Source organism: Stenella coeruleoalba, assembly GCF_951394435.1.
Source record: "Stenella coeruleoalba genome assembly, chromosome: X".
NCBI classification, from domain to species: Eukaryota; Metazoa; Chordata; class Mammalia; order Artiodactyla; family Delphinidae; genus Stenella; species Stenella coeruleoalba.
In genome coordinates, this window is record NC_137152.1 from 123116728 (window position 1) to 123139859 (window position 23132).

At 39.8% G+C, this 23132-nt stretch overlaps 1 protein-coding gene across 1 annotated transcript; it reads left to right on the forward strand.

Annotated features, from left to right (window-relative positions):
* VBP1 (VHL binding protein 1) lies at positions 1 to 22175 on the forward strand. The gene is made up of 6 exons (XM_079910573.1): positions 1 to 137; positions 4907 to 5031; positions 15354 to 15420; positions 16436 to 16534; positions 18841 to 18979; positions 20993 to 22175. The coding sequence occupies exons 1-6, from the start codon at positions 45 to 47 to the stop codon at positions 21061 to 21063; spliced, it is 594 nt and encodes a 197-aa protein (XP_079766699.1). The 5' UTR covers positions 1 to 44; the 3' UTR covers positions 21064 to 22175.
* The last annotated feature ends 957 nt before the right edge of the window (positions 22176 to 23132 follow it).

Here is a 23132-nt window from a genome sequence, read left to right on the forward strand (position 1 = left end):
ACAGGCGCTCGATAGGCCGTTAGTCGCGCGCTCGCTTCCCCAAGATGGCGGCCGGTAAGGAAGGTTGTGTTTTGGGAGAAGTGGCCGGAGGGAACGGACGGCGGCTCCACCTGGGGATTCCTGAGGCCGTTTTCGTGGTAAGAGACACGCTCGTGCTCGGTATCTTGACGCTACGCGGTGGGCTACCCCTTCCTTCTTGGCCCCCAGCTCGGCCTTGGTTGTTGGGGGAAGGAATTGAGCTAAAGGACCGCGGAGAGAGCGCTCCGTCCGCTCTCCCCCTCCGTGCCAGGACCGACTGAGCTGTGTCAGGACCCGCCGTGGGGCGCGCGGTCTGAGAAGGCCCCAGAAGATGGGGGGTGGCGCGGGGCGAAGGACTCCGGAGCCGGAGGGGGAGCGGGGCCTCTCTGAGGGACCGCCCCCCCCCCAGCCCATCCCCGACGCGGGATTTGGACCCTACTTCCCGGAAAAACGGAGGCGGTGAGAAGCTTGAGAGTCAGCCTAGATGCCGGGGAGAGCGATGCGTAGATGGTGACGGGGTACAGTGAGCAGGCAGAGGAGCTCAGGTGTGAACATAGGAAATGGCACCTAGTGTGTTGAAGGGCTGCGGTGGCCAGTTGCCTCGGAGGAAGGCGGAGGGGAACGTCGGACCGGGGAGACCTTGAAGGCCTTGTGTGGCCCGCTGGGCCCCTGAGGCTTCAGCCAGTCGGCCACGGGCGGTCACCAGAAGGTGTCTAAGTGAAGCCCCTGTGTAACCACATTTGCTTTTAGCTAAATGGTCTTAACGACTTAGAGAATAAATTGTGTGCAGGTGAGAGAGGAAGCAGGGCGTGCATTGTTGGAGGCTTCACAGAACAGGGAGACCAACCCAAGGCCAAACGGAGGGAAAAAAGTAGTGCTTTCAATCCTGTCCTCGCCCCGTAAGGCTGTTCTCGAAATAGTATTTGAATATTATTTGAATAATAAGAGAAAACCTGAGTGGCCTTCCAGGCCGGTATCGCCCACCTTTCTCCACTCAGTTTTGCCTGAACTACTATAAAATCTTAATGGAAATTTCTCAACCTTTTGGTTTGTAGCTATATTGCCTTGTCTCTACCTTTTTGTTCTTGGTATCTTCCAACCTTCAAAAGACCCATTTCTTTTATTTATTCTTTTATTCACACCACTTTTATATACATTCTGTGCATATTTGCATTTGATGATTCGGTTTTGTACTATTTTCTTCAGTTATTTTGTTTTTTCTCCCTGAGCCGTGCCACTTATTTCTTTCCACTCATCTCCCAGGTAACTGTCAACAAGAGAGAAAATTTGTTGAATACCGGGCACTTTCCTAATGCTTTTACAAAACTCTAAGAGGCAGATACTGTTATTCTCATTTTGTACATGTTGAAACAGAGACACAGAGCCCTTGAGTAACTTGCTCCAAGTCACACAGGGTGTAAGTGAGTTACCCAGGCTTTGAACTTAGGCAGTCTGTGGGGCTGCAGAGCTCTACTTCTGCGCCATGCTCTGCCACTGGGAGGGAGGTTAGGTCATTACCTTGCTCCCTGTCATTTCTCCTGACGCTAGCACAGTACCTGACACACAGTATAAGCTCATAACTAAGTGTTGATTGAATTTCCATAGTGCCTTAAAATACCACACCCATGGTGCTCAGCAAGAGATGGCTTCAGAAATCTAATTCAGGAGGATAAACTTTATCAAAGGGCTTTATAAACTGTTACCTTAAAATGCATTTTCCCTAAAATGTCACAAGTTATTTTTTCTAGACCTTAAAATTTCTATCAATATGATATAATAAATAATCCAAGTTTACGTAAATATTTGTGTGTTCCTAAACTAATTGGAATAACATGGTATTATAGAAAGAACAGTGGTTTCTAAATAGAACAAGGTTTGAATCATGCCTCTACTTCCCAGTTGCTGCTTAGTCTTGAGCATATTATTTTACAATCTGAGCCTCCGTTTCTTTAACTGAAATAGGAGTAACAGTAGTTAGAGTTGCCCTGAGAAACAGAGACTGTGCTTTCAGTATTGCAAGTAGATGCTTAATATATATTAGTTTCTGTGTTGATAGTGGTTAAAAGTCACACCTTGCCTTTTCCCCATTCCCGTTGATGTAGTAATTTGTTTTCTTTCTCTACTTTAATTGTCCCTTTTCCCCCTTGTCGATTTGTTGACCTCTCCATCTCTCAACATCTAGTTCAGATATGACCTCCCTGTAGTTTTGTACACTTATACATATCTAATGTTGAACACCTACTAGCTGTTGTGTACTCTTCTAAGTATTTTACACGTGCTAACTCATTTAATCCCCTGTGAGGAAAAGGTACTTTTTTTCTTTTTAAAGATGAGGAAATTGAGCCAAAGAGAAAGGTTAAATAACTTCCAAGGTCATCTAGTATGTGATGAAGCCAGCATTCAAACCAGGCAGCCCCTGTCTCTTAACCACAAACTTATGCTGCAGTAGTTAATTCTCCTTGCTAGAGTCTAAGCTTCTAATAACATGTGCTAAAAAACTTTGACATTTCTCTTCCTACAGTGAGCCTTCTAGGAAGATGCTATCTCCATTTTATCTCCAGAATGCATTTATCTGCATTTTAACTGCATGCATTTCATCTCCATGCAGAACTCAGCCATTGCCTCAGCCTCACCTTTTCAATTTCTTTTAGTCTCTAGCTTGATGGCTTCATAGTTCACTCCCTTGCTGTGTTTCTCTTCTTTTTGCTTCTTGCCTTGTTTCTGCTAAAATACTCCCTTATAGCTAGTAAGCATGGATAAGAATAATGATGTAGAGATCCCAGAAACTGAGATAATTGAATATAACTTAGTTGCAAGGAAGGACTAAAGTTCTTTAAACTACTAGAAGGCTGTTACAGAATCTCCTTTAAGTTTCCATATAGTTTCACGTAGTTCCTGATCCTTAACCTAATTAACTAGCTTTGCTTCAAGGACCAGCATGTGCAGTATACATTTAAAAAAATGCAGTTCAGTTTTATTGCTTTTCTTTTGCTTATTTATTCCTGTTACAAAAGATTGTTCAGTTTGCCTTTTAGGCTTACTTTATTTCAACCACTTGATACTCAAGGAAGCAGTTGTGACTTGTCTTGGGAACCTAATGACGATATTTAGCATGATATCTGTGGCAGAACTTGTTCAGTTAAAAATTTCAGTAATAAAATCTATAATTTTGGCACACAGCCTGTTGAATCGTTTTGTGGCTAGGGCACATGACTAGGCAATGTGCTGCAAGGCGGATGTATAAAGCAGACAAGGTCTGCAATGAACATTTTGGTACATAACTCTTTTTTTTTTTTTTTTTGGCGCTGTACGCAGGCCTCTCACTGTTGTGGCCTCTCCCGTTGTGGAGCACAGGCTCTGGACGCACAGGCTCAGCGGCCATGGCTCATGGGCCCAGCCGCTCCGCAGCATGTGGGATCTTCCCAGACCGGGGCACGAACCCGCGTCCCCTGCATCGGCAGGCGGACTCTCAACCACTGCGCCACCAGGGAAGCCCACATAACTCTTTTTGAATTATGGTTTTCTCAGGGTATATGCCCAGTAGTGGGATTGCTGGGTCATATGGTAGTTCTATTTGTAGTTTTTTAAGGAACCTCCATACTGTTCTCCATAGTGGCTGTACCGATTCACATTCCCACCAGCAGTGCAAGAGTGTTCCCTTTTCTCCACACCCTCTCCAGCATTTATTGTTTCTAGATTTTTTGATGATGGCCATTCTGACCGGTGTGAGATGATATCTCATTGTAGTTTTGATTTGCATTTCTCTAATGATTAATGATGTTGAGCATTCTTTCATGTGTCTTTTGGCAATCTGTATATCTTCTTTGGAGAAATGTCTATTTAGATCTTCTGCCCATATTTGGATTGGGTTGTTTGTTTTTTTGTTATTGAGCTGCATGAGCTGCCTGTAAATTTTGGAAATTAATCCTTTGTCAGTTGCTTCATTTGCAAATATTTTCTCCCATTCTGAGGGTTGTCTTTTGGTCTTGTTTATGGTTTCGTTTCCTGTGCAAAAGCTTTGAAGTTCATTGCAGCTCTATTTACAATAGCCCGGAGATGGAAACAACCTAAGTGCCCATCATCGGATGAATGGATAAAGAAGATGTGGCACATATATACAATGGAATATTACTCAGCCATAAAAAGAAACGAAATTGAGCTATTTGTAATGAGGTGGATACACCTAGAGTCTGTCATACAGAGTGAAGTAAGTCAGAAAGAGAAAGACAAATACCGTATGCTAACACATATATATGGAATTTAAGAAAAAAAATGTCATGAAGAACCTAGGGGTAAGACAGGAATAAAGACACAGACCTACTAGAGAACGGACTTGAGGATATGGGGAGGGGGAAGGGTGAGCTGTGACAAAACGAGAGAGAGGCATGGACATATATATACTACCAAATGTAAGGTAGATAGCTAGTGGGAAGCAGCTGCATAGCACAGGGAGATCAGCTGGGTGCTTTGTAACCGCCTGGAGGGGTGGGATAGGGAGGGTGGGAGGGAGGGAGACGCAAGAGGGAAGAGATATGGGGACATATGTATATGTATAGCTGATTCACTTTGTTATAAAGCAGAAACTAACACACCATTGTAAAGCAATTATACTCCAATAAAGATGTTAAAAAAAAAGCAGACAAGGTCATCTTTCTTTCCCTATATATAAATAAAAAGAGAAAGGTGGAAGAATAATAAATTAGCTACATAATGTATGTGCACTGTCTGAAATGTTCTCTAACTTTTTATAAATACTTTTTTGGTTAAAAACAAGCCTTTGGAGAAAAAGAAACACAAGCTCTTTTTATGTTTAAAAATAAAGCTAAAGCGGTCAAAAATCAGAGGTATGAATTCTAAAATTTGTAATGTATTCTTTTTGATATTAAAGGAAGATGTAGATTCCTTCATGAAACAGCCTGGGAATGAGACTGCAGATACAGTACTGAAGAAGCTGGATGAACAGTACCAGAAGTATAAGTTTATGGAGCTCAACCTTGCTCAAAAGAAAAGGAGGTAAGTGCAAAATTTCTAAGTTTTTAAAATTAATATTGTATAGCTTAGACTTTTAAAAGATCGAGACATAATTTGCATACAGATAAAATGTCTATGCGTTGAATGTTCAGTTTGATGAGTTTTGATAAATGTATCCACTTCTGTAACCATTGCCCAGATCAATATATGGAACATTTCTGTTACCTCAGGAAGTTTCCTCCTGCCCCTTTACGCCCAACCCTGCACACTCCCAGAGACAGCCACTGTTCTGGTTATTTTCACCATAAATTAGTTTCGTCTGTTCTTGAACTTCATATAAATGGAAGCATACAGTAACTACTGTTTTACGTCAGGCTTATTACACTTAGTATAATGCTTTTTGAGAGTCATCCGTGGTGTTGTGTGTATCAGTAAATTAGTTTCTTTTTAGTGCTGAGTCATTTTCCATTGTATGTGGATGTACCACAGTTTTTGTTTATTTTTATCTATTTGCTTGTCAATGGACATTTGGTTTGTTTCCCCATTTGGTTTTAAGCCTTTGGGTGGACATTTGTTTTCATTTCTCCTGGGTAATTATCCAAGGGGTAGAATTGCTGACTTGTATGGTAAGTGTATGTTTAATTTTATGAGAAGCTGCCAAAAGTCCTCCTAGGTGGCTTTAGCATATTACACTGCCACCAGCAATGTATTGGGAGTTCCAGTTGTTCTTCATGCTCACCAGCACTTTGGTATTGTCAGTCTAAAGATGCTTTTGCAAACGTAATAGAATGAATATTGAAGTCCTTATTCCAAAGCTTCTAGGATCGTAGCATCTTAAATGTCTAGTTCATTCTTTTCATTTTGCCGATGAGATGAGAAACCCACAGAAGTTGTGACCTTGCCAAGACTTCATAAGTGATAGGGCAGAAGTATTCTTGCTCTCGATCCTTTATTCCCCTGTATGTTCATAGTAGCTTACGAAATCAATCCACAGTAATAAATACCTACAGATACCTGCTATGCACATGTGACAGCATTCTTCTGTCAGTTGAATGTTTATGGAATTCCTCATAGGTGCCAGATACTGTTTTGGGTGAAATAAGGTCCAGTATCTGCTTTCAACAGGGTTATGGTCTAGGGGCATAATAGATATTTAAATAAGTACAGAGTATAGCAGTCAAGGAGTTATGGTGCACAGTAATGAGTTAGCATAGGGGAACGGGTGATCTGAAGGGGGACAGAGGGATTCAGGGGAAACTTCCAAGAGAAGCAGATGGCTATGTAGAATTTTGAAGCCTGGTTATGAGTTTGGAAACAGGCTCCAGTGAGGAAGGGTAGTCTGGGCGTGAGGGTACCACTTACGCAAAAATACAAAAGTTTGTCTTTAGATGAGAATTCCCTGGTGGTCCAGTGGTTAGGACTCCGCACTTTCACTGCCGAGGGTGTGGGTTCAATCCCTGGTCAGGGAACTAAGATCCCACAAGCCATGCGGCACGACCAAAAAAAAAAGAAAAAAACAAACCAAAAGTTTGTTTTTAGATATATTTTCTCATTTGATTTTGGTGACAACTGAGGAAATTTGAATAGGGCTAGGTGTTAGATGATATGAAAAGTCATCAACATGGACAGATGAGGGGTGTTAATAGGAAAAAGGATAGAAAACACTATGAACATTATCTCTTCTTATTTGGGGAAAAAATGTGTGTGTGCACAGAAATACCTGGAAGAATTGACACTAATGTTATATTGACAGTGGTAATCTTTGGGTGGTGGGAAATAGCATTTTTCTTATTTTGCTTACCTGTATTCTTAATTTTCTGCAATGTACATTTATTGCTTTTATAATAAAAGTTTATTTTTATTTGAAAAAGAAGCATAAAGCCATTGGCTTTGAGGTCATTTGCACGGAGGTTACAGACAGAGAAGAAAATGGACCTCAGGACCAAGCCTTGGGGAAGCGGAGGGAATCCGTGTGTCATAGTTACCTTGGTAACTCTAGTACTGTGGAGGCATGTGGGATGGCTCCCAGGTCTGAGCAACTGGAAGGGAGAGTTACCAACATCTGAGAAGACTGTGGGTGGAGCAGGTTTGGGGGAAGATCAGGAGGAGTTCAATTCTGGACACATTTGAGATGCCTTGGACATCATTTGGACATCCAGGTGGAGGTGTTAGGTAGACGGTTAAATATATGAATGTGAATTTTGGGAGCGATCTGGGTTGGAGATAAAAATTTGGGAGTCATTTAAAGCCAGGGGACTGAATGAGGTCCATCACCAAGAGAGTGCATGCAAGTGAAGAGAAGATCAAGGATCTGGACATTGCAACAGTAAGAAGTTAGGGAGAAGAGGGAACACCAGCAAAAAAGGCTGAAAAGAAACTTTAAGTGAGGTCAGGAAAACTGGGAGATCATGGGGTTCTGGAAGCCTAGCTAAGAAAATGTATCATGGAGGAGGGAATGATCACCTGTGTCAAATGCTGCGGATGGCTCACCCAAGTGGGGTAAGGACTGAGAATGGACTTGGACTTAGCAAAGTGGAAGTCATTGGTGTTCTGGATGGGAACAGTGTTGGCCCAGTGGTTCAGAGGAGAATGATGGAGACGGCAAATGTGGAAAACTTTTTTGAAGAGTTTTATTCATTTAATAATGGGTTGGTTGTCTTTTTTTATTTGTAGGAATTCTTTATATATTGGATACTAGTCCTTTTAGGTTATATGTGAGAAATTTTTCTTGCTTTTTCTTTTTTTTCCCCTTATGATTTCTTTTGATGAGTAGTTCTTAATTTAAATGTTTTAAGTCAAAAGTTCTCTTAATAGTTAGTGCTTTTTGTGTATTGTTTAAGAAATCCTGTTTTGTATTCCATGTTCAAAAAGACATACTCCTAAGTGTTCTTCTTAAAGTCTTAATTTTTTTCATTTTCATATCTAACTTCTTAATCCATCAGAAGTTTATTTTTATGTGTGGTATGGGGTAGGCTTCCGATTTCTTTTTTTAAATGGAAGCACTGTGGATATACTGTTTGAGTCATCACCCTTTATTTTTTTTACATCTTATTGGAGTATAATTGCTTTACGATGGTGTGTTAGTTTCTGCTTTATAACAAAGTGAATCAGTTATACATATACATATGTCCCCACATCTCTTCCCTCTTGCGTCTCCCTCCCTCCCACCCAACCCTCCCTATCACACCCGTGGCATGGACATATATACATCACCCTTTATTTTTAATGTAGTTTGATTTAAGAATTTTTCCTTAGTGGTTAGTACTTTTTGTGTCCTATTTAAGAAATATCCCAAGTTCATGAAGATATTCTCTTCATGTTTTATTCTCAAAGCTTTATTGTTTTATCTTTCACATTTAGATTCATAATCTATGGGTTATTCAGAAGTATGTTGCTAAATTTCAAAGCAATTGTGGGATTTTCAAGTATGTTTCTTTGCCCTTTCTGTTTATTATAAGTTGATAGTTGTATATGCAGTCTTGTTCATAGTCAGGTTTTTCTTTTTTGTTTTTTTTTCTTTTTTTGTTTTTGTTTTTTGGCAACACTCCTTCATAGGTTTGTGTATTGTTTCTCCATTAAGGGGCAGATAGTATCTAGTTGTTTCTTAGAATGATACTGAATTCCTAGATCCATTAATTATGAGTTGCAAAATGATGATGTTCTAATTCAGTTATTTATTTTTTATTTATTAATAAGCTGGCATATTTCTGTAAAGAGAAATGTCCCTTCATGTACTCTTTGGTAAAAAGTGGCTGCAGGAAATCAGCTCACCTGTCACTTTGTTCCCTTGCAGGAATAGCCCTGTAACTCCTATCATCTCAACAGCTCTCTGCTACGTGAACAGTTAGAGGTGCAAGTGCTAGTCTGCTGCCATCTTAACCTGAAACAATTTTCTATCCTTTTTTTTTTTAAAGCTTTTTAGTCTTTTCTATTAGGTGCATGCAATTTGAGAATTACGAAGTCTTCTTGGTGAATTTAACCCTATGTAAAATAATGCTTATTGTTTTAGTCAGTTTTGTTGGACACTTAGAGCTACTCCGGCTTTCTTTTGGCTAACATTTAAAAAAAATTTTATTAGAGTACAGTTGATTTACAATGTGTTAGTTTCAGGTGTACAGTAAAGTGAATCAGTTATACACATACATATATCCATTCTTTTTTAGATTATTTTCCCATATAGGTCATTACAGAGTATTGAGTAGAGTTCCCTGTGCTATACAGTAGGTTCTTATTAGTTATCTATTTTATGTATAGTATGTATATGTCAATCCCAAGCTCCCAATTTATCCCTCCCCCCTTCCCCCTTTGGTAACCATAAGTTTGTTTTCTACATCTGTGACTCGATTTCTGTTTTCTAAATAAGTTCATTTGTACCATTTTTTTTAGATTCCACATATAAGCAATATCATATGATATTTGTCTTTTTCGTCTGAGTTACTTCACTCAGTATGACAATCTCTGGGTCCATCCATGTTGCTGCAAATGGCATTATTTCGTTCTTTTTTATGGCTGAGTAATATTCCATTGTATACATGTAACACGTCTTATTTATTGATTCATCTGTCGATGGACATTTAGGTTGCTTCCATGTCTTGGCTATTGTAAATAGTGCTACAATGAACAGTGGGGTGCATGTATCTTTTCGAATTATAGTTTTCTCCAGATACATACCCAGGAGTGGTGGCTAACATTTTCCTGGTGTATTTTTTCCAATCCCTTTTCTTTCAGCTTATTTATTATTTATATTTAAGGGTGTTCCATGTAAACAATATATGGTTTTATTTTAAATCTTTTTAGATAAACTAATTTTTCTTTTTGTATGCTTTCAAGATTGTCATCTCTTTTGTTTTATCTGACTATAATTTGTCTTTGTGAGGATATCTTTTTTTTTTTTTTTTTTTTTTGCGGTACGCAGGCCTCTCGCTGTTGTGGCCTCTCCCGTTGCGGAGCACAGGCTCCAGACGCGCAGGCTCAGTGGCCATAGCTCACGAACCCGCGTCCCCTGCATCAGCAGGTGGATTCTCAACCACTGCGCCACCAGGGAAGCCCTGTGAGGATATCTTTCTTAAATTCTTCCTTAACTGACTATATGTCAGCTTCCTGTAACCATGGATACCTGTGTGGATTGCTTTTATCTATAGACGATTTTGCTTTTGCAGGAGCTGTGGGTCTTCATCAGCCTTGGACTGCTTGAGCCCTGTTCCAAGTTCTTGCACTTAATATGTGAGCTCCCCTGTTGAGCCGAGCGTCAGGGGCCAGGCTCAGGTCTATAGCTGGTATTGTCACCTGCCTTGAGATGCCTGCTTTTCTCTAGTCCTCACTGCTCAACTCAAAGCCTTTTCCAGTTTTATCCCCTTTTATTTTTTCTGAAAGTTCCCTCACCTCTGTGATACCAGCTGTGCAACAAAAACTGTTTCTGTGCTTGACTGAGTTGTTTTGCAGCAGACGGCTGTGTAGTTTGGATACTAACCTTTTCTTTACAGGTGTTGTAAATCTTTTGTTGCAGCCTGTCATTTAACTTTTTCCTTCAGCTGTATAGGAAGCAGTAGCATAGCACAGGGAGATCGGCTTGGTGCTTGGCCATGACCTAGAGGGGTGGGATAGGGAGGGTGGGAGTGAGGCTCAAGAGGGAGGGGATATGGGGACATGTGTATGCATATGGCTGACTCACTTTGTTATACAGCAGAAACTGACACGGTATTGTGAAGCAATTATACTCCAATAAAGATCTATTTAAAAATATATAAATAAAGTAATTATTGATAGGTATATAAAAAAGTTATTTAGTATTTCATTGTCTTGTGGTGAACTCTTTAACGCATGAATTATATGTGCTTTATCTTTCTCTAACTGGAAATTTTGTGATTATCATTTTTTCATTTTTTTCTGTCATCTGTTAATTTTTTTCCTTCTCTCCTTCTGGGATTCCTTTTAATATGGATGTTGACTCTTCTAATTCTGCCTTCCCTGTCTCTTTATTATTTCCTGTCTTCTGCTATTTTGGTAATTTGTCTTTTGGCAATTAAATGGATATCTGTGAGTTCCTTATTTCAACCATTACACTTTTTATACGTAGTATTTTTGGTCCTTCTTACAGCTACTTGTTTCTTCTTCATATTACCAATATCCTGTCTTTTCTCTTTGAAGTATTTTTAAATACTCTCTGTATAATCTTGTAGAATTTGATTTTATTTCATCTGGTACAGGTTGTCGAATTTATTGTCTTTATTTTATTTTGTAGTTGAGTTTATCAGATTACCATTTTTTTCCCCATCAGCTCATATTCCCTCAGGATTATCAGTTCCTTTGGCCATTAATGTGTGTGGGAACAGAAGTAATTCAAGTCCCTCCTGGTGGGTGGGGTTTACACTCTGCAGCACAGCCATTGGACAAATGCTGTTTCTCCCCTACCAGGTGCCTCGGCCTCTGGGCCTCTGGGACATTCTTTCCGTTCCTCTGTCTTTGGCATCTCCCCTGGGAGGGGGAGTGGGCAAGGGGAACTGCTGGGGGCCAGTACCTGTATTCTCAGCTCCTCAGCCTGACCTTCTCCCTGCCTTTGGCCAATTCTGCTGTTTTTCTGCCCTGTAGCCGTGATGGGGTGGGTAATGTGATTCACCCACAGCAATTTAGAGGGAGGAAAAACACCTGCCCTTTAGCCTTAAATTCCCCCTTTGGAGACTTGACCCACTTCCCTTCTAAGCTGCTGTCTTCCCTCTCACTTCCCTACCCACTCCCAGAACCTAGAGATTTCCATTGTTCATGGAATAACAAAGATCTGGAACTGATCCAAGTGTCTGTTGCTAGGAAGTGGATAAACAAGTTGTGTTATATTTTTAAATGGATATTACACAGCAGTGAAGATGAATGAACAAATCTTAGGAACTTAATTGAGTTATAAAGCAAAACCCCAGAAAAATGCATACAACATGAGACCATTTGTATTAAGCTAAGAAACTAGCAGAGAATATATTGTTCAGGGATACACATAAATGTGATGAAACTATTTGAAAAAGTGAAAAAGGGACTGTAAACACACAGTTCAGGAGAGCTGCTATCTTTTGGGACAGAGCAGGGTGGGGAGGGTGTATTGCTCAGACTTGCACAGTGGCCTGCGCTCTACAGCCCACGAGCCACAGCTACAGAGCCCGCGCGCCTAGAGCCCGTGCTCCACAACAAGAGAAGCCACCACAATGAGAAGCCCGTGCAGTGCAACGAAGAGTAGCTCCCGCTCGCCGCAACTAGAGAAAGCCCATGTGCAGCAGCGAAGACCCAACTCAGCCATAAATCAATCTGTCAGTCAATCACAGAAATCATTTACATGACCAAAAAACTTGATCTGAACATACTAATGTTATATGTGTATCAGATATTTTATAAATGATTCAATGTAGATCTTTCTAGCATTTACCTATATCAACATATACAAAAATAAGCAAAATTGAGAGATCTACGATATCCATATTGAATTGTAAAGAGTTCATAGAACATTAGCCTTCAAACTACGCTTTAAAAAAAAATCAATGCTAAGGGTGTGTTTCTCAAATCTTCACTGGGCTGTACTACCAGATAGTGATACTTTTTTGTGTGTGTGTGGTACGCGGGCCTCTCACTGTCGTGGCCTCTCCTGTTGTGGAGCACAGGCTCCGGATGCGCAGGCCCAGTGGCCATGGCTCACGGGCCCAGCCGCTCCGCGGCATGTGGGATCTTCCCGGACCGGGGCACGAACCCGTGTCCCCTGCATCGGCAGGCGGACTCTAAACCATTGTGCCACCAGGGAAGCCCCAGTGATACTATTTTTTAAGCAGCAGGCTTATCTGACATATTTGCCGGGTCAGTAGCACACGCTGTAATAAAGTTTGCTGTGCTAACCTTCTTCACACATGATGTGACTTCCTTTATATAATTCACGAAGTACATTTTCATTATCATATTTAAATTTTGTTTACATGCTGATCTCTAATAATATTTTGTTAAATGTATTTTGAAAGAACCACAGCTTTGTTTTTGTATCCTTAGTCTGTTTCCTTACAGATTACATTGTGATTTGACAGGACTCCCAGAACTGTTTTGCACATTTTTCCATGCAAAACACTTTAAAGCCTTGGGCAGCTTTAATCCAAAAAAAGAGCTAAAAATGTTTCATTCTTTCTTCTCTAAGTTTGACTTTGAGTGTTTTCAGCATATTTTTATCTCTTATTTTCTTGTCAGTGAGATTGATTTCATTTGGGAATTAGTTGCTAGTAGTTTTTAAAAATTATTTTTAATACGCTTTATTTTTTAGGCCAGTTTTAGTTTCATAGCAAACTTGAGCAGAAGATGCAGAGATTTCCTGTATAGCCCCCGCCCCCACACACACATAGCCTCCCCATTATCAACAAACACCCTTCACCAGAGTGGAACATTTGTTACAATTGATGAGCCAAGGTTGATATGTTATTATTAGCTAAAGTCCGTAGTTTACATTAGTGTTCACCCTCGTGTTGTACATTCTGTGGGTTTGGACACATGCACGATGTGATGTATCCACCATTATAGCATCATACAGAGTAGTTTCACTTCCCTAAGAATGCTCTGTGCTCAGCATGTTCATCCCTCCCTCCCCCTCCTAAACCCCTGGCAACCACTGATCCTTTTGCTGTCTCCATAGTTTTGTCTTTTCCAGAGTGTCTTATAGCTGGAATCATACAGTCTGCAGCCTTTTCAGGTTGGCGTCCTTCACTTAGTCATATGCATTCAAGGTTCCCCCATGGCTTTTCGTGGCTGATAGATCATTTCTTGTTAGCAGTGAATACTATTCCATTGTCTGGATGGACCACAGTTTATGTCTCCATTTGCCTACCAAGGTCATCTTGGTTGCTTCCAAGTTTGGGCAATTATGAATAAAGCTTCCATAAGCATTTGTGTGCAGTTTTTGTGTGGACCTAAGTTTTCAGCTCCTTTGGGTAAATACCAAGGAGCATGATTGCTGTATCATATGGTAAGAGTATTTTTATTTTGTAAGAACCCGACACACTGTCTTCCAAAGGGTCTGTTGCTCCACATCCTCACCAACATCCGGACTTGTCGGTATTCTGGATTTTGGCCATTGTAATAGGTGTGTAGTGGTATCTCGTTATTTTAATTTGCAATCCTCTGATGACATACGATGTGGAGCATCTTTTCATATGCTTATTTGCCATGTGTATATCTTTGGTAGGGTATCTGTTAAAGGCTTTGGTCCATTTTTTTAATCCAGTTGTTCATTTTCTTATCGTTGAGTTTTGAGAGTTCTTTGGGTATTTTGGATACCAGTCCTTTATCAAATGTGTCTTTTGCAAATATTTTCCCACAATCTGTGGCTTGTCTTTTTGTTCTCTTGACAGGGTCTTGTGCAGAGTGGAAGTTGTTAATTTTAATAAAGTCCAGCATGTCAGTTATTTCTTTCATGGATTGTGCCTTTGGTGTTGTATCTAAAAAGTCATCACCGTACCCAAGGTCATTTAGGTTTTCTCCTGTGTTATCTTCTAGGAGCTTTATAGTTTTGCATTGTACCTTTAGGTATGTGATTCATGTGAACTTAAGTTTTGTGAAATGTGTAGTGTCTGTGTCTAGATTCATGTTTTTTATGTGTGGATGTCCAGTTGTTCCAGGCTAGTTGTTTTTCTAGTAGCTATAATATAACTTAACTGTTGAGTCTGATCAGTCTCATCATGTCCATCGTTTTCTTAAGTTTTTTCGTGTGTTCAAACAGTGATCCATTTATAATTTTAAGAACTGTTGTTACCTAACTTGAAAAGAAAGTATTTTTCAACATAAAAGTTAAAGAAAAATTACCCAAAGCTTAAAAGCATCGCAAAGTTGTACTATATCTTGCTGTGGTGTGTTAGGTATTCAAGTGCTTTTACAGTGTGGGAAGCGCAGGCCCTGAGAAGCTGTCCCTGCACTTGCTGGTGCTGAGCTGCCTGTGACTGAGGGAGTTGGTGGTTTTCAATTTAGAATATAATATTTGAATGCATGTTATTTTAAAAATGAGTATTTAAAATGCAATTCTAATTAAATGTAGAACCTCTGAATCACCTCTGTGGAATATGATTTTCCCTAGAAATGTTAACTAATGATGGGGGGTTTGACGTATAGAATAGGACTCTGTGCACAGTAGTCATTCCGTAAATATTTGCTATTATATCTAAATATTTTAATAAATATTTATGTCTGAAATATCTTAAATATTTTAATAAAGAAAATTTATTAAATATCTTACAGATAAAATATCTTAAATATTTCATATATATAAATTGTCCTCAAAACATATCAGTAGAAAATGCAAAGCTAGTAAGACTGTGTCCTGATGCCAAATACTAAGTTAACCTTTTTCTTATTCACAGGCTAAAAGGTCAGATTCCTGAAATTAAGCAGACTTTAGAAATTCTAAAGTACATGCAGAAGAAAAAAGTAAGTGCAGTTTTCTTTGTAAACATGAGCAAACCAGGATACTTCAGCAGAGACATGTGTTCCTTGACTCCTTGGTCACTGGTATTTGAACCAGTCCTGAGCACGTGTACTGACATCACAGACAGTGAGACATGTGGCTTTCCGCCAAAAGTCAGGTTTAATTCTAGGACCCACACTTCTTGGGGTATTTTACTTATATGTAGTATCTGCAGAACTTAAATGCAATTTGAAATTCTTTTTAAGTACAAAAAGAAAATGTCATTTTGAGCAGCATCTAATAGTTTCTGTTGTTGTTATTGTTCTCTCTAAGAATAAGGAGTGAGTCCAGTACTTACAGAGCTGGAAAAAATTTTAGAAATGACGTTTCAGGTTCTCATTTCACAGCTGAGGCAACATTTGCAAAGAGGTTACACTTGAGCACTGTTACATAGCTAGTTCCTGGCAGAACTGGATTTGAGACTCTTCCAAGTCCTCATCCAATATTTGTTACATAAGCAGACTGTAAAAATTAAATGTCATAAGTATATTGTATTTAAAATAGTATGTGTATGTATATATGATTTATTACTTGACTGGTAGAATAACTACATTTCTAGTATGTTTTTTATGTCATGAACTTAATAAGAGGCTTCAGAAAATTGGTTGTTGAGCACGAAGCACTGATGAAGTAATAATAGATAGCGCTTGTCTAGTGCTTACTCTGTGCCAGGCACTGGGGTGTGTGTGGGGGCGGGGAGGGGTGTGAGACTGGGGTGTGTGGGGGCGGGTGTGTGTGTGGGGGTGTGAGTGTGTGAGAACTCTGCTTGCCACAGCCTTCAGAGCTATAGTAAGTAGCTGAGCCAGGACGCACGAGCCTCCCTGCCCATCCGTCTGGCTCCAGCATTCCTTTCTTTACCACTCTACTTAGTCTGTGTGATAGGACTGTTTTAAATGGCTTAGGTTCAGTTCTGTGATCTCTTCCTTATAACCTTGGTGTGAAAATGGACTGTTTACAGTACTGTCATTTTTTTTGAAGGAGTCCACCAATTCACTGGAGACCAGGTTCTTACTGGCAGATAACCTGTATTGCAAAGCTTCAGTTCCTCCTACCGATAAAGTGTGTCTGTGGTTGGGGGTAAGTAAATGTAATAGCCACAGCTTCCTTGGCTGACATTTGTAAAGCATTATTGTTGAAGCTGTGGAAGGAATGAAGGGGTGGCATTCAGGGGGATCGGGAGTGTGAGGAAGATAGCTGCAGAAGCATGCTCGAGTCTCTCCCAATCAAAACAAAACGGACCAAAGCCCTGCTTCCCCTCCAACTAATGCTTTAGCTCTTAAATGTAACAGAAGGTGCTGTTGAACCTTAGATAGATGTTTCTTCATCATCAGATTTTGTTAGTTCTAGAAAGATCTCTCTAAATTTTGAGGGGGCAAGGATTATTACAAAAACCTTGAGGTTAGAACCCATTTTTAAAAATCATATATTTCAATTTTGATGATTTCACAGACCTTCTCTGTGATTTTTTCCTATTTTACTCCTCTCAGTCCCATGATCGACCAGCCAAGCCATTCCTGACTGTCCAGCTAGCTATCCATGGGTCTTGTTACCTCAGGCAAGTTCCCATACAAAGCAGCCAGTCACGACTGCTCTCAGCTCTCCCAGCTGGGAGGATTTCCGCTTGCTATCCTGTAGAGTCATCCCTGAGAGGCAGTCTCGTGCCATGAAAGATAGGCAGATTCGTACATGGAAACTCACTTCTCTGTCCCTTAGTTCCTCCTCCTGATGTCTGTTAGCTGTAATCTTTTCAGAGTTTGTACATTTATTTCTACAAGCATAATTCCCGTACTTGTTTAGTTTTAGTTCTGTAAATGGAACAGCTGTCCACCCAGTAGCCCAAATCCTAAGGGTTATTGTCCTTTGTTTCTCTTTCCCTTGGCACACATTTAGTCAGCAAGTGGGGATAAGGTGATTTCATAAACTAGACTGGGACAACAGGGAGCTCTCTCTCGAGAGAGAGAGAGAGAGAGAGAGAATTGCGGCTGGAGCCCGCCTCACACGATGGTGAATTCCAAGTGGGTCACATTTGAAATGTGTGATGAAATACTGACACCATCAAAATTGTAGGCCAAGTCGCAGGTAACTTATTTAGAGCCCTGAAATAAGGATGGTTTTTCAGGCCTCAAAATTCAGAAACCATGAGCAAAGTCAAAAGACAATCAACAGGAAAAATATTTGTAACTCATATCACAGGCAGAGGACTAACAGGTTTGCAGGGCGACTTGGAGTTGTGGTTTGGGCATGTCAGTCTTGAGGTGACTATTAGACCGTCAAATAGAGAGGCCGATCAGGCAGTAGTTGAGGGGTGAATCAACTAAGGAGATGTACTTGGCACACGGTACTTCCTGAATGAATGATTGATGTTTTTTGACATGAATGAAGTGTTTTTAAATGTATTCGATTTTCTCTTGTTAAAAGTAAGCGAAGTGTAGAAATTTTCTGGAAAAGAAAAAGTAATAAGAAGCATCAGTCATTGAGAAATGAGATTGTGGGTCCGGGTTTTAGAGAGGCATTTACTCTGCACTGAATATTTTTAGTCCTATCTGAATTTTTATAGTTTTCTGATTATCATGGATTGGCATATTCAGTCAATAAGAATGTAGCACCTACTTTGTGCTAAGCACTTTCATGTTGTCTCATTTAATTCTTCCAACAATCCTTTGAGTAATTTTCAAATTCCATTTGCCAGATAAGGAAAGTGGTTCAGGAAATGCCCGGTGTTAAGTCAGGTGCTAGGAGTATGGCTCCCCCTGTGTCAGCATTTACTCTGGAGGTAGGAAGGGGGCAGTAAAAGCCAGCTGTTTCTCTCAGTGGATCAAATGTAGATAATATGTATGTTTTTGAAAACTTTTGGTATCTTAAGCTCAGAAACAACTATTTCAGTTGATCTGAATGTGATACTATTTGGTGTCACAATAGAGCTAGTAGAAAGATAGGATTTGGTAACTAAAGGTACTGGTTCTTATGGTAATTCTTCCATTTATGTAGTATCCCCAAAAGCGTAGGTAACCTGACCTCTCGGAGCCTCTGTTTTCTTAACTGTAGAGAAGGTAACTTGCCTCTCCAGGGTTGTTACGACGAGTAAATGATAAAATGTGTGTGAATATATTCTCTAACCCAGGAGTCAGTAAATGTTCTGTTAAGGGCCAGAGGGTAAATATTTTTGGTTTTGCAGACCACACGGTCTCTGTCACAAGTAGTACTTAGCTTTGCCACTGTAGCATGCAAGTCTAAGTGAATAAAGAATGGCTGGGTTTCAATAAAACTTAGGACAAAAGGCAGCCGGCTGGATTTGGCCCAAGGGCTGTAGTTTGCCAGCCCCGGTTCCAACCTGTAAAGCACTGGGTAAGTGTTCGGACACTGTCATGCTTTTCTCTCTTCAGGCAAATGTAATGCTTGAATATGATATTGATGAAGCTCAGGCGTTGTTGGAAAAGAATTTATCGACTGCCACAAAGAATCTTGATTCTCTTGAGGAAGACCTCGACTTTCTTCGAGATCAGTTTACTACCACAGAAGTCAGTATCCTTTCCTAAAAAAAGGCAAAGGGGGGAAAGGAGAAAGATGCTTTCAACGTTCTTACATGCATTGCTTTAATGAAAAGAATGTCCTTATTCTTAGACTGATGTTAAGTTGCAGATTTTATGAGAGTAGTAAATGACATACTTGGAACTAATATTTAATAACTTTATAGGTAGACTAATCTGAATTTAAAGTGTGAAAGGTGGAAACAGCAAGACGATTTAGCAAATGAGTATTTTTCTTTCAAATATTTTCCCAAGACATCTTCATAGCTAGTCAAGTAGTGTATTTATTAAGGGTCTCCTGTGTTCCTGCAACTGTGCTAAGCTGTATGGGGCATGGGCTGGTGAGAGGATCAGTGCAAAACAAGAAGAGTGGCGAAGTCTTGCTCTGTTACAACTGCACATGTGAACCTGCTGAATGATCGTCTCACAGCAAAATATAAGTAAGTTCACTTCATGTACTCAACACCAAGGCAGTTTAAAGTTAGGGAAAGATAGGTGTGGGCTGGAATTAGTTCAGAGCAGGCTTTGAGAAGATAGGACTGAGACTGTATTTAAGGCAGAGAGAACAGGCAGCGGCAGGTATCCTGCTCGAGGGGGAGGGCTCGCATGTTGACCCAGCTGCTCACGCGCTCCTGTCGCCTAGTCGTCAGCCCCGCACAGTCACCCAGCACAGAAACGTGGGAGTCGACCTTCGCTCCTCTCTCTTTCATCACCAGAAGCCGACTAATCACCAGATTCTTGTCAGCTTTCCCTTGTAAATCTCTCTGTCCATTGCTGTTACTCTCATTTTGGCCTTCTAGAAGCTAGACTCAGTAGTTTTCTAGTCTGGTTTCCTCACATCTGTCCTTTACACTGTCTCCACCATGAATTCACTGAGTCACACTTCTTTTTATTCCTCTGGTTATAATGCTTCAGTGTTCTTTGTTACATGTAAGGTATGCACGTGGGCGCCCTGTGAGGTGCTTCCTGCCAGTCTTACCTCATGCCACTGACTGCTTCCTGCCTTGGCCCTCTCTCAGTGCACCCAAGTCCCAAATAACCCCGATCGGTTTTTCTCAGCCCCCAAATGTGCTGTGTCCTTTGTCCACACTTGGTTCCTCCTATCTAGACTCATTTCCCCCTGTTTACCTGGGTTCCTCTGTTTTGTCTTTCATATGTCGGCTCAAGCAGCAGAACATTTCTGGACATTTTCCAGTCCTCTCAGGGTGTTTTGTTGTTCCTCTGTGCTCCCAGTGCACTTTGCACGTAGTGCTTTATTTATTTTTCATTCCAGACTGGGAGCTCTTCAAGTGTAGGAGCTCCACTTTCTCTCTCTCCTCCACAGCACGTAGCACATGACAGGTGTTGAGTGGTTGGTGAGGGAAGGCAGGCCTGTTTGAGGCCTAGAGCAGGAGTTGGCACGTGACTGGTAATGTGGAGACTTCATTCACACACACAAAAACCAAAACTATAACATTCCCAGAAGATAACATTGGAGAAAATCTAGATGACCTTTAGTCCAATGGTGGCATTTTGGATATACCACCAAAGGCATGACCCATGAAACAAATAATCGATACGTGAAGGCCTGCAGGGTGGCGTTTGTGGAAAGGAAAAGATGTAGATGCTTAATAAATTGCGTGAGTGTCCTGTTAGCCAAACAGGGTAAGAGATAAAGTGATTGATAATTGTAATAATTTAAACATTACATGTCAGTGTATGCTTTGAACTACCTTTGAACTATCATGGATGAAGGGCTCTCTATAAAACTGTTGACAGTGTCAAGCACGTATTTGTTAAATATAATACCATAGTTGACTAGATATGCTAAACAATTATTGATTTGAGGCCTTGACCTGATTTTGGTGTAATTTTGTTCCCTTTTTTGCCAGATGATACTACACCTTGCTGTAGTCACTAGTATTTTTTGTGTGTGATTTCTGTCTTTGATTCAGTGTGTGAATGAATACTTAGTCATTGAATGTTATCTTTAGAATTGCATTTGCATTTTCTTTGACAATTCTTGCAGATATGGCCAGGGTTTATAATTGGGATGTAAAAAGAAGAAACAAAGATGATTCTACCAAGAACAAAGCATAATGCTGGCAATTAAAAATGTGGTTCAATTTTCCAAACATGTTATTTTAAATACCCCAAAGTTTATCCTTAAAAGTTGCCATAACTTTAAATAATTTTTAACAGCAAGAATGATGATTAAAACTTTAAAAAAAGATAAACACCACTTTATTTATTTATAAAAACAGAATTAGTTTCAAATATTTTATAAAATTTGCAGTATTTTTATTTTTATTTTTTGCATTTCCAACAAAGTAAATGCTGCTTTCATCATTTTGTTTGTTTGTTTGTTTGTTATAAGAAAAGTCTTAGCTGAAATGGCTGAAAACTGTGAGATATGCTATAGAAGCTGACTTTTTGGACAGTTTAGCACACTTTACTTTTTCTTTATTGGCTGGTGTTACTCTCACTTGTGATGTGGTTAAAACCAGTTTAGAGGTAAGAAAAACAGTTTGAATATTTGAAAAACTGTTTTTCTTTAGCACACATGGGGCTTTATGGTCCTCTATTGCTGTTATTTGTCCTGTGTAAATGCAGTTTCATGAATTACTGCTTAGCCAATAACTATTATAATATTCTGTACTTTTCAGGAAGTGGTAATTTGCATTCCTAAACAGTAAGAGGGCTATTGAGACAACGCTTTCTAACCCGATATAAGTGCACAGAGCCTAGAGCCTTTGCAATGCTAACATAAAGGAGATCTTGGCCAACATGAAATAACAAAATTACGCACTGAAAACTCTTGCCTGAGGCGATTTTGTACTTCTTAACAGTTCCCCAAAGCAGCTGAACAGGAATATTAAGATAAATATAAATCTGTGATGGTTTAACGGAGTTGTGAGCTTTTTTATTCATGATAAAACTTCGTAAGAGTGTTAGAAGATCCCTATGGAAAGCCATTGGTACAGTGGCTAGTACTGGGTGATACAGATTCTGGTAAAAACACAAATGTATTATTCCATCTCCATGTAGTAAAGAGTATACTTGTACAATGTTTTGTACTTGTATTTCATGATATTAAAACAGTGAAGTTAAAACTGTGGCACAGTACCTTTTTTTATGTTATACTTTCTAAAATTAACATGGGTCTTTTCACATACTCGTAAAGTTTATTTACTTACACCATAACTAGCCGTGTCCCAAGAACCTCTTGTGTTTGTAGAAACAACATAAGATCCCTTTGGAAGGAATATAGATAAGCAAACAATTGAGAAGTTAAATCTGAAAGATAGCAGAGTTCCTTGTCAATTTTTCTTTGATACTTTTGAATTTCCATATTTTAGAATTTGAGGTTTGTAAACGTCTTGATGTATTTTAAGTGCTACTTTTTCCCAAACTTTATTATGGTAAGTATATTGGTATCAAATGTCCCTGTTAATATTAGGATAGGAATGATTTGCTCAGAAGATCTTAATTTTGTCTTAAGTCCGTGAAAATCTAAATACGAATTTTTAGGTATTCCAGGCAATATGAGGAAACAGCTCTTCAGAGGTGTGAATTAAAGAGCAAAAATTAAGTTAATTATTCAGTAAATATACATAAGCACCCAGTATGTGTCAGAAACAGTATTAGGCTCTGTTAATTAAATAAAAGATATTTAAGTCTTGCCTTTGCCAGAAAGCTTCTCTTATAGCAGTCTACATTTTCAGAATAACATAACCATCCTGATTTGACATGGCATTTTCAAGCTTAATTTTTTTTTTTTTTTTTTTTTTTTTTTTTTTGCGGTACGCGGGCCTCTCACTGCTGTGGCCTCTCCCTCTGCGGAGCACAGGCCCAGCGGCCATGGCCCACGGGCCCAGCCGCTCTGCGGCATGTGGGATCCCCCCGGACCGCGGCACGAACCCATGTCCCCTGCATCGGCAGGCGGACTCTCAACCACTGCACCACCAGGGAAGTCCTCAAGCTTAATATTAGGATAGTAAACCCGGAAAGATAATGAGCACAAGATTGACTACAAAAAGTGATACTGGGTAACAAATGTGTTGGAAATGCAACTGAAATTTAACTATTTTTCCATTGTAAACATGTTCATTTGAGAAAGTTTAGAAAATAGGAAAAAAGGCATTTAAGTTCCACTTGCAGTCCCCCTT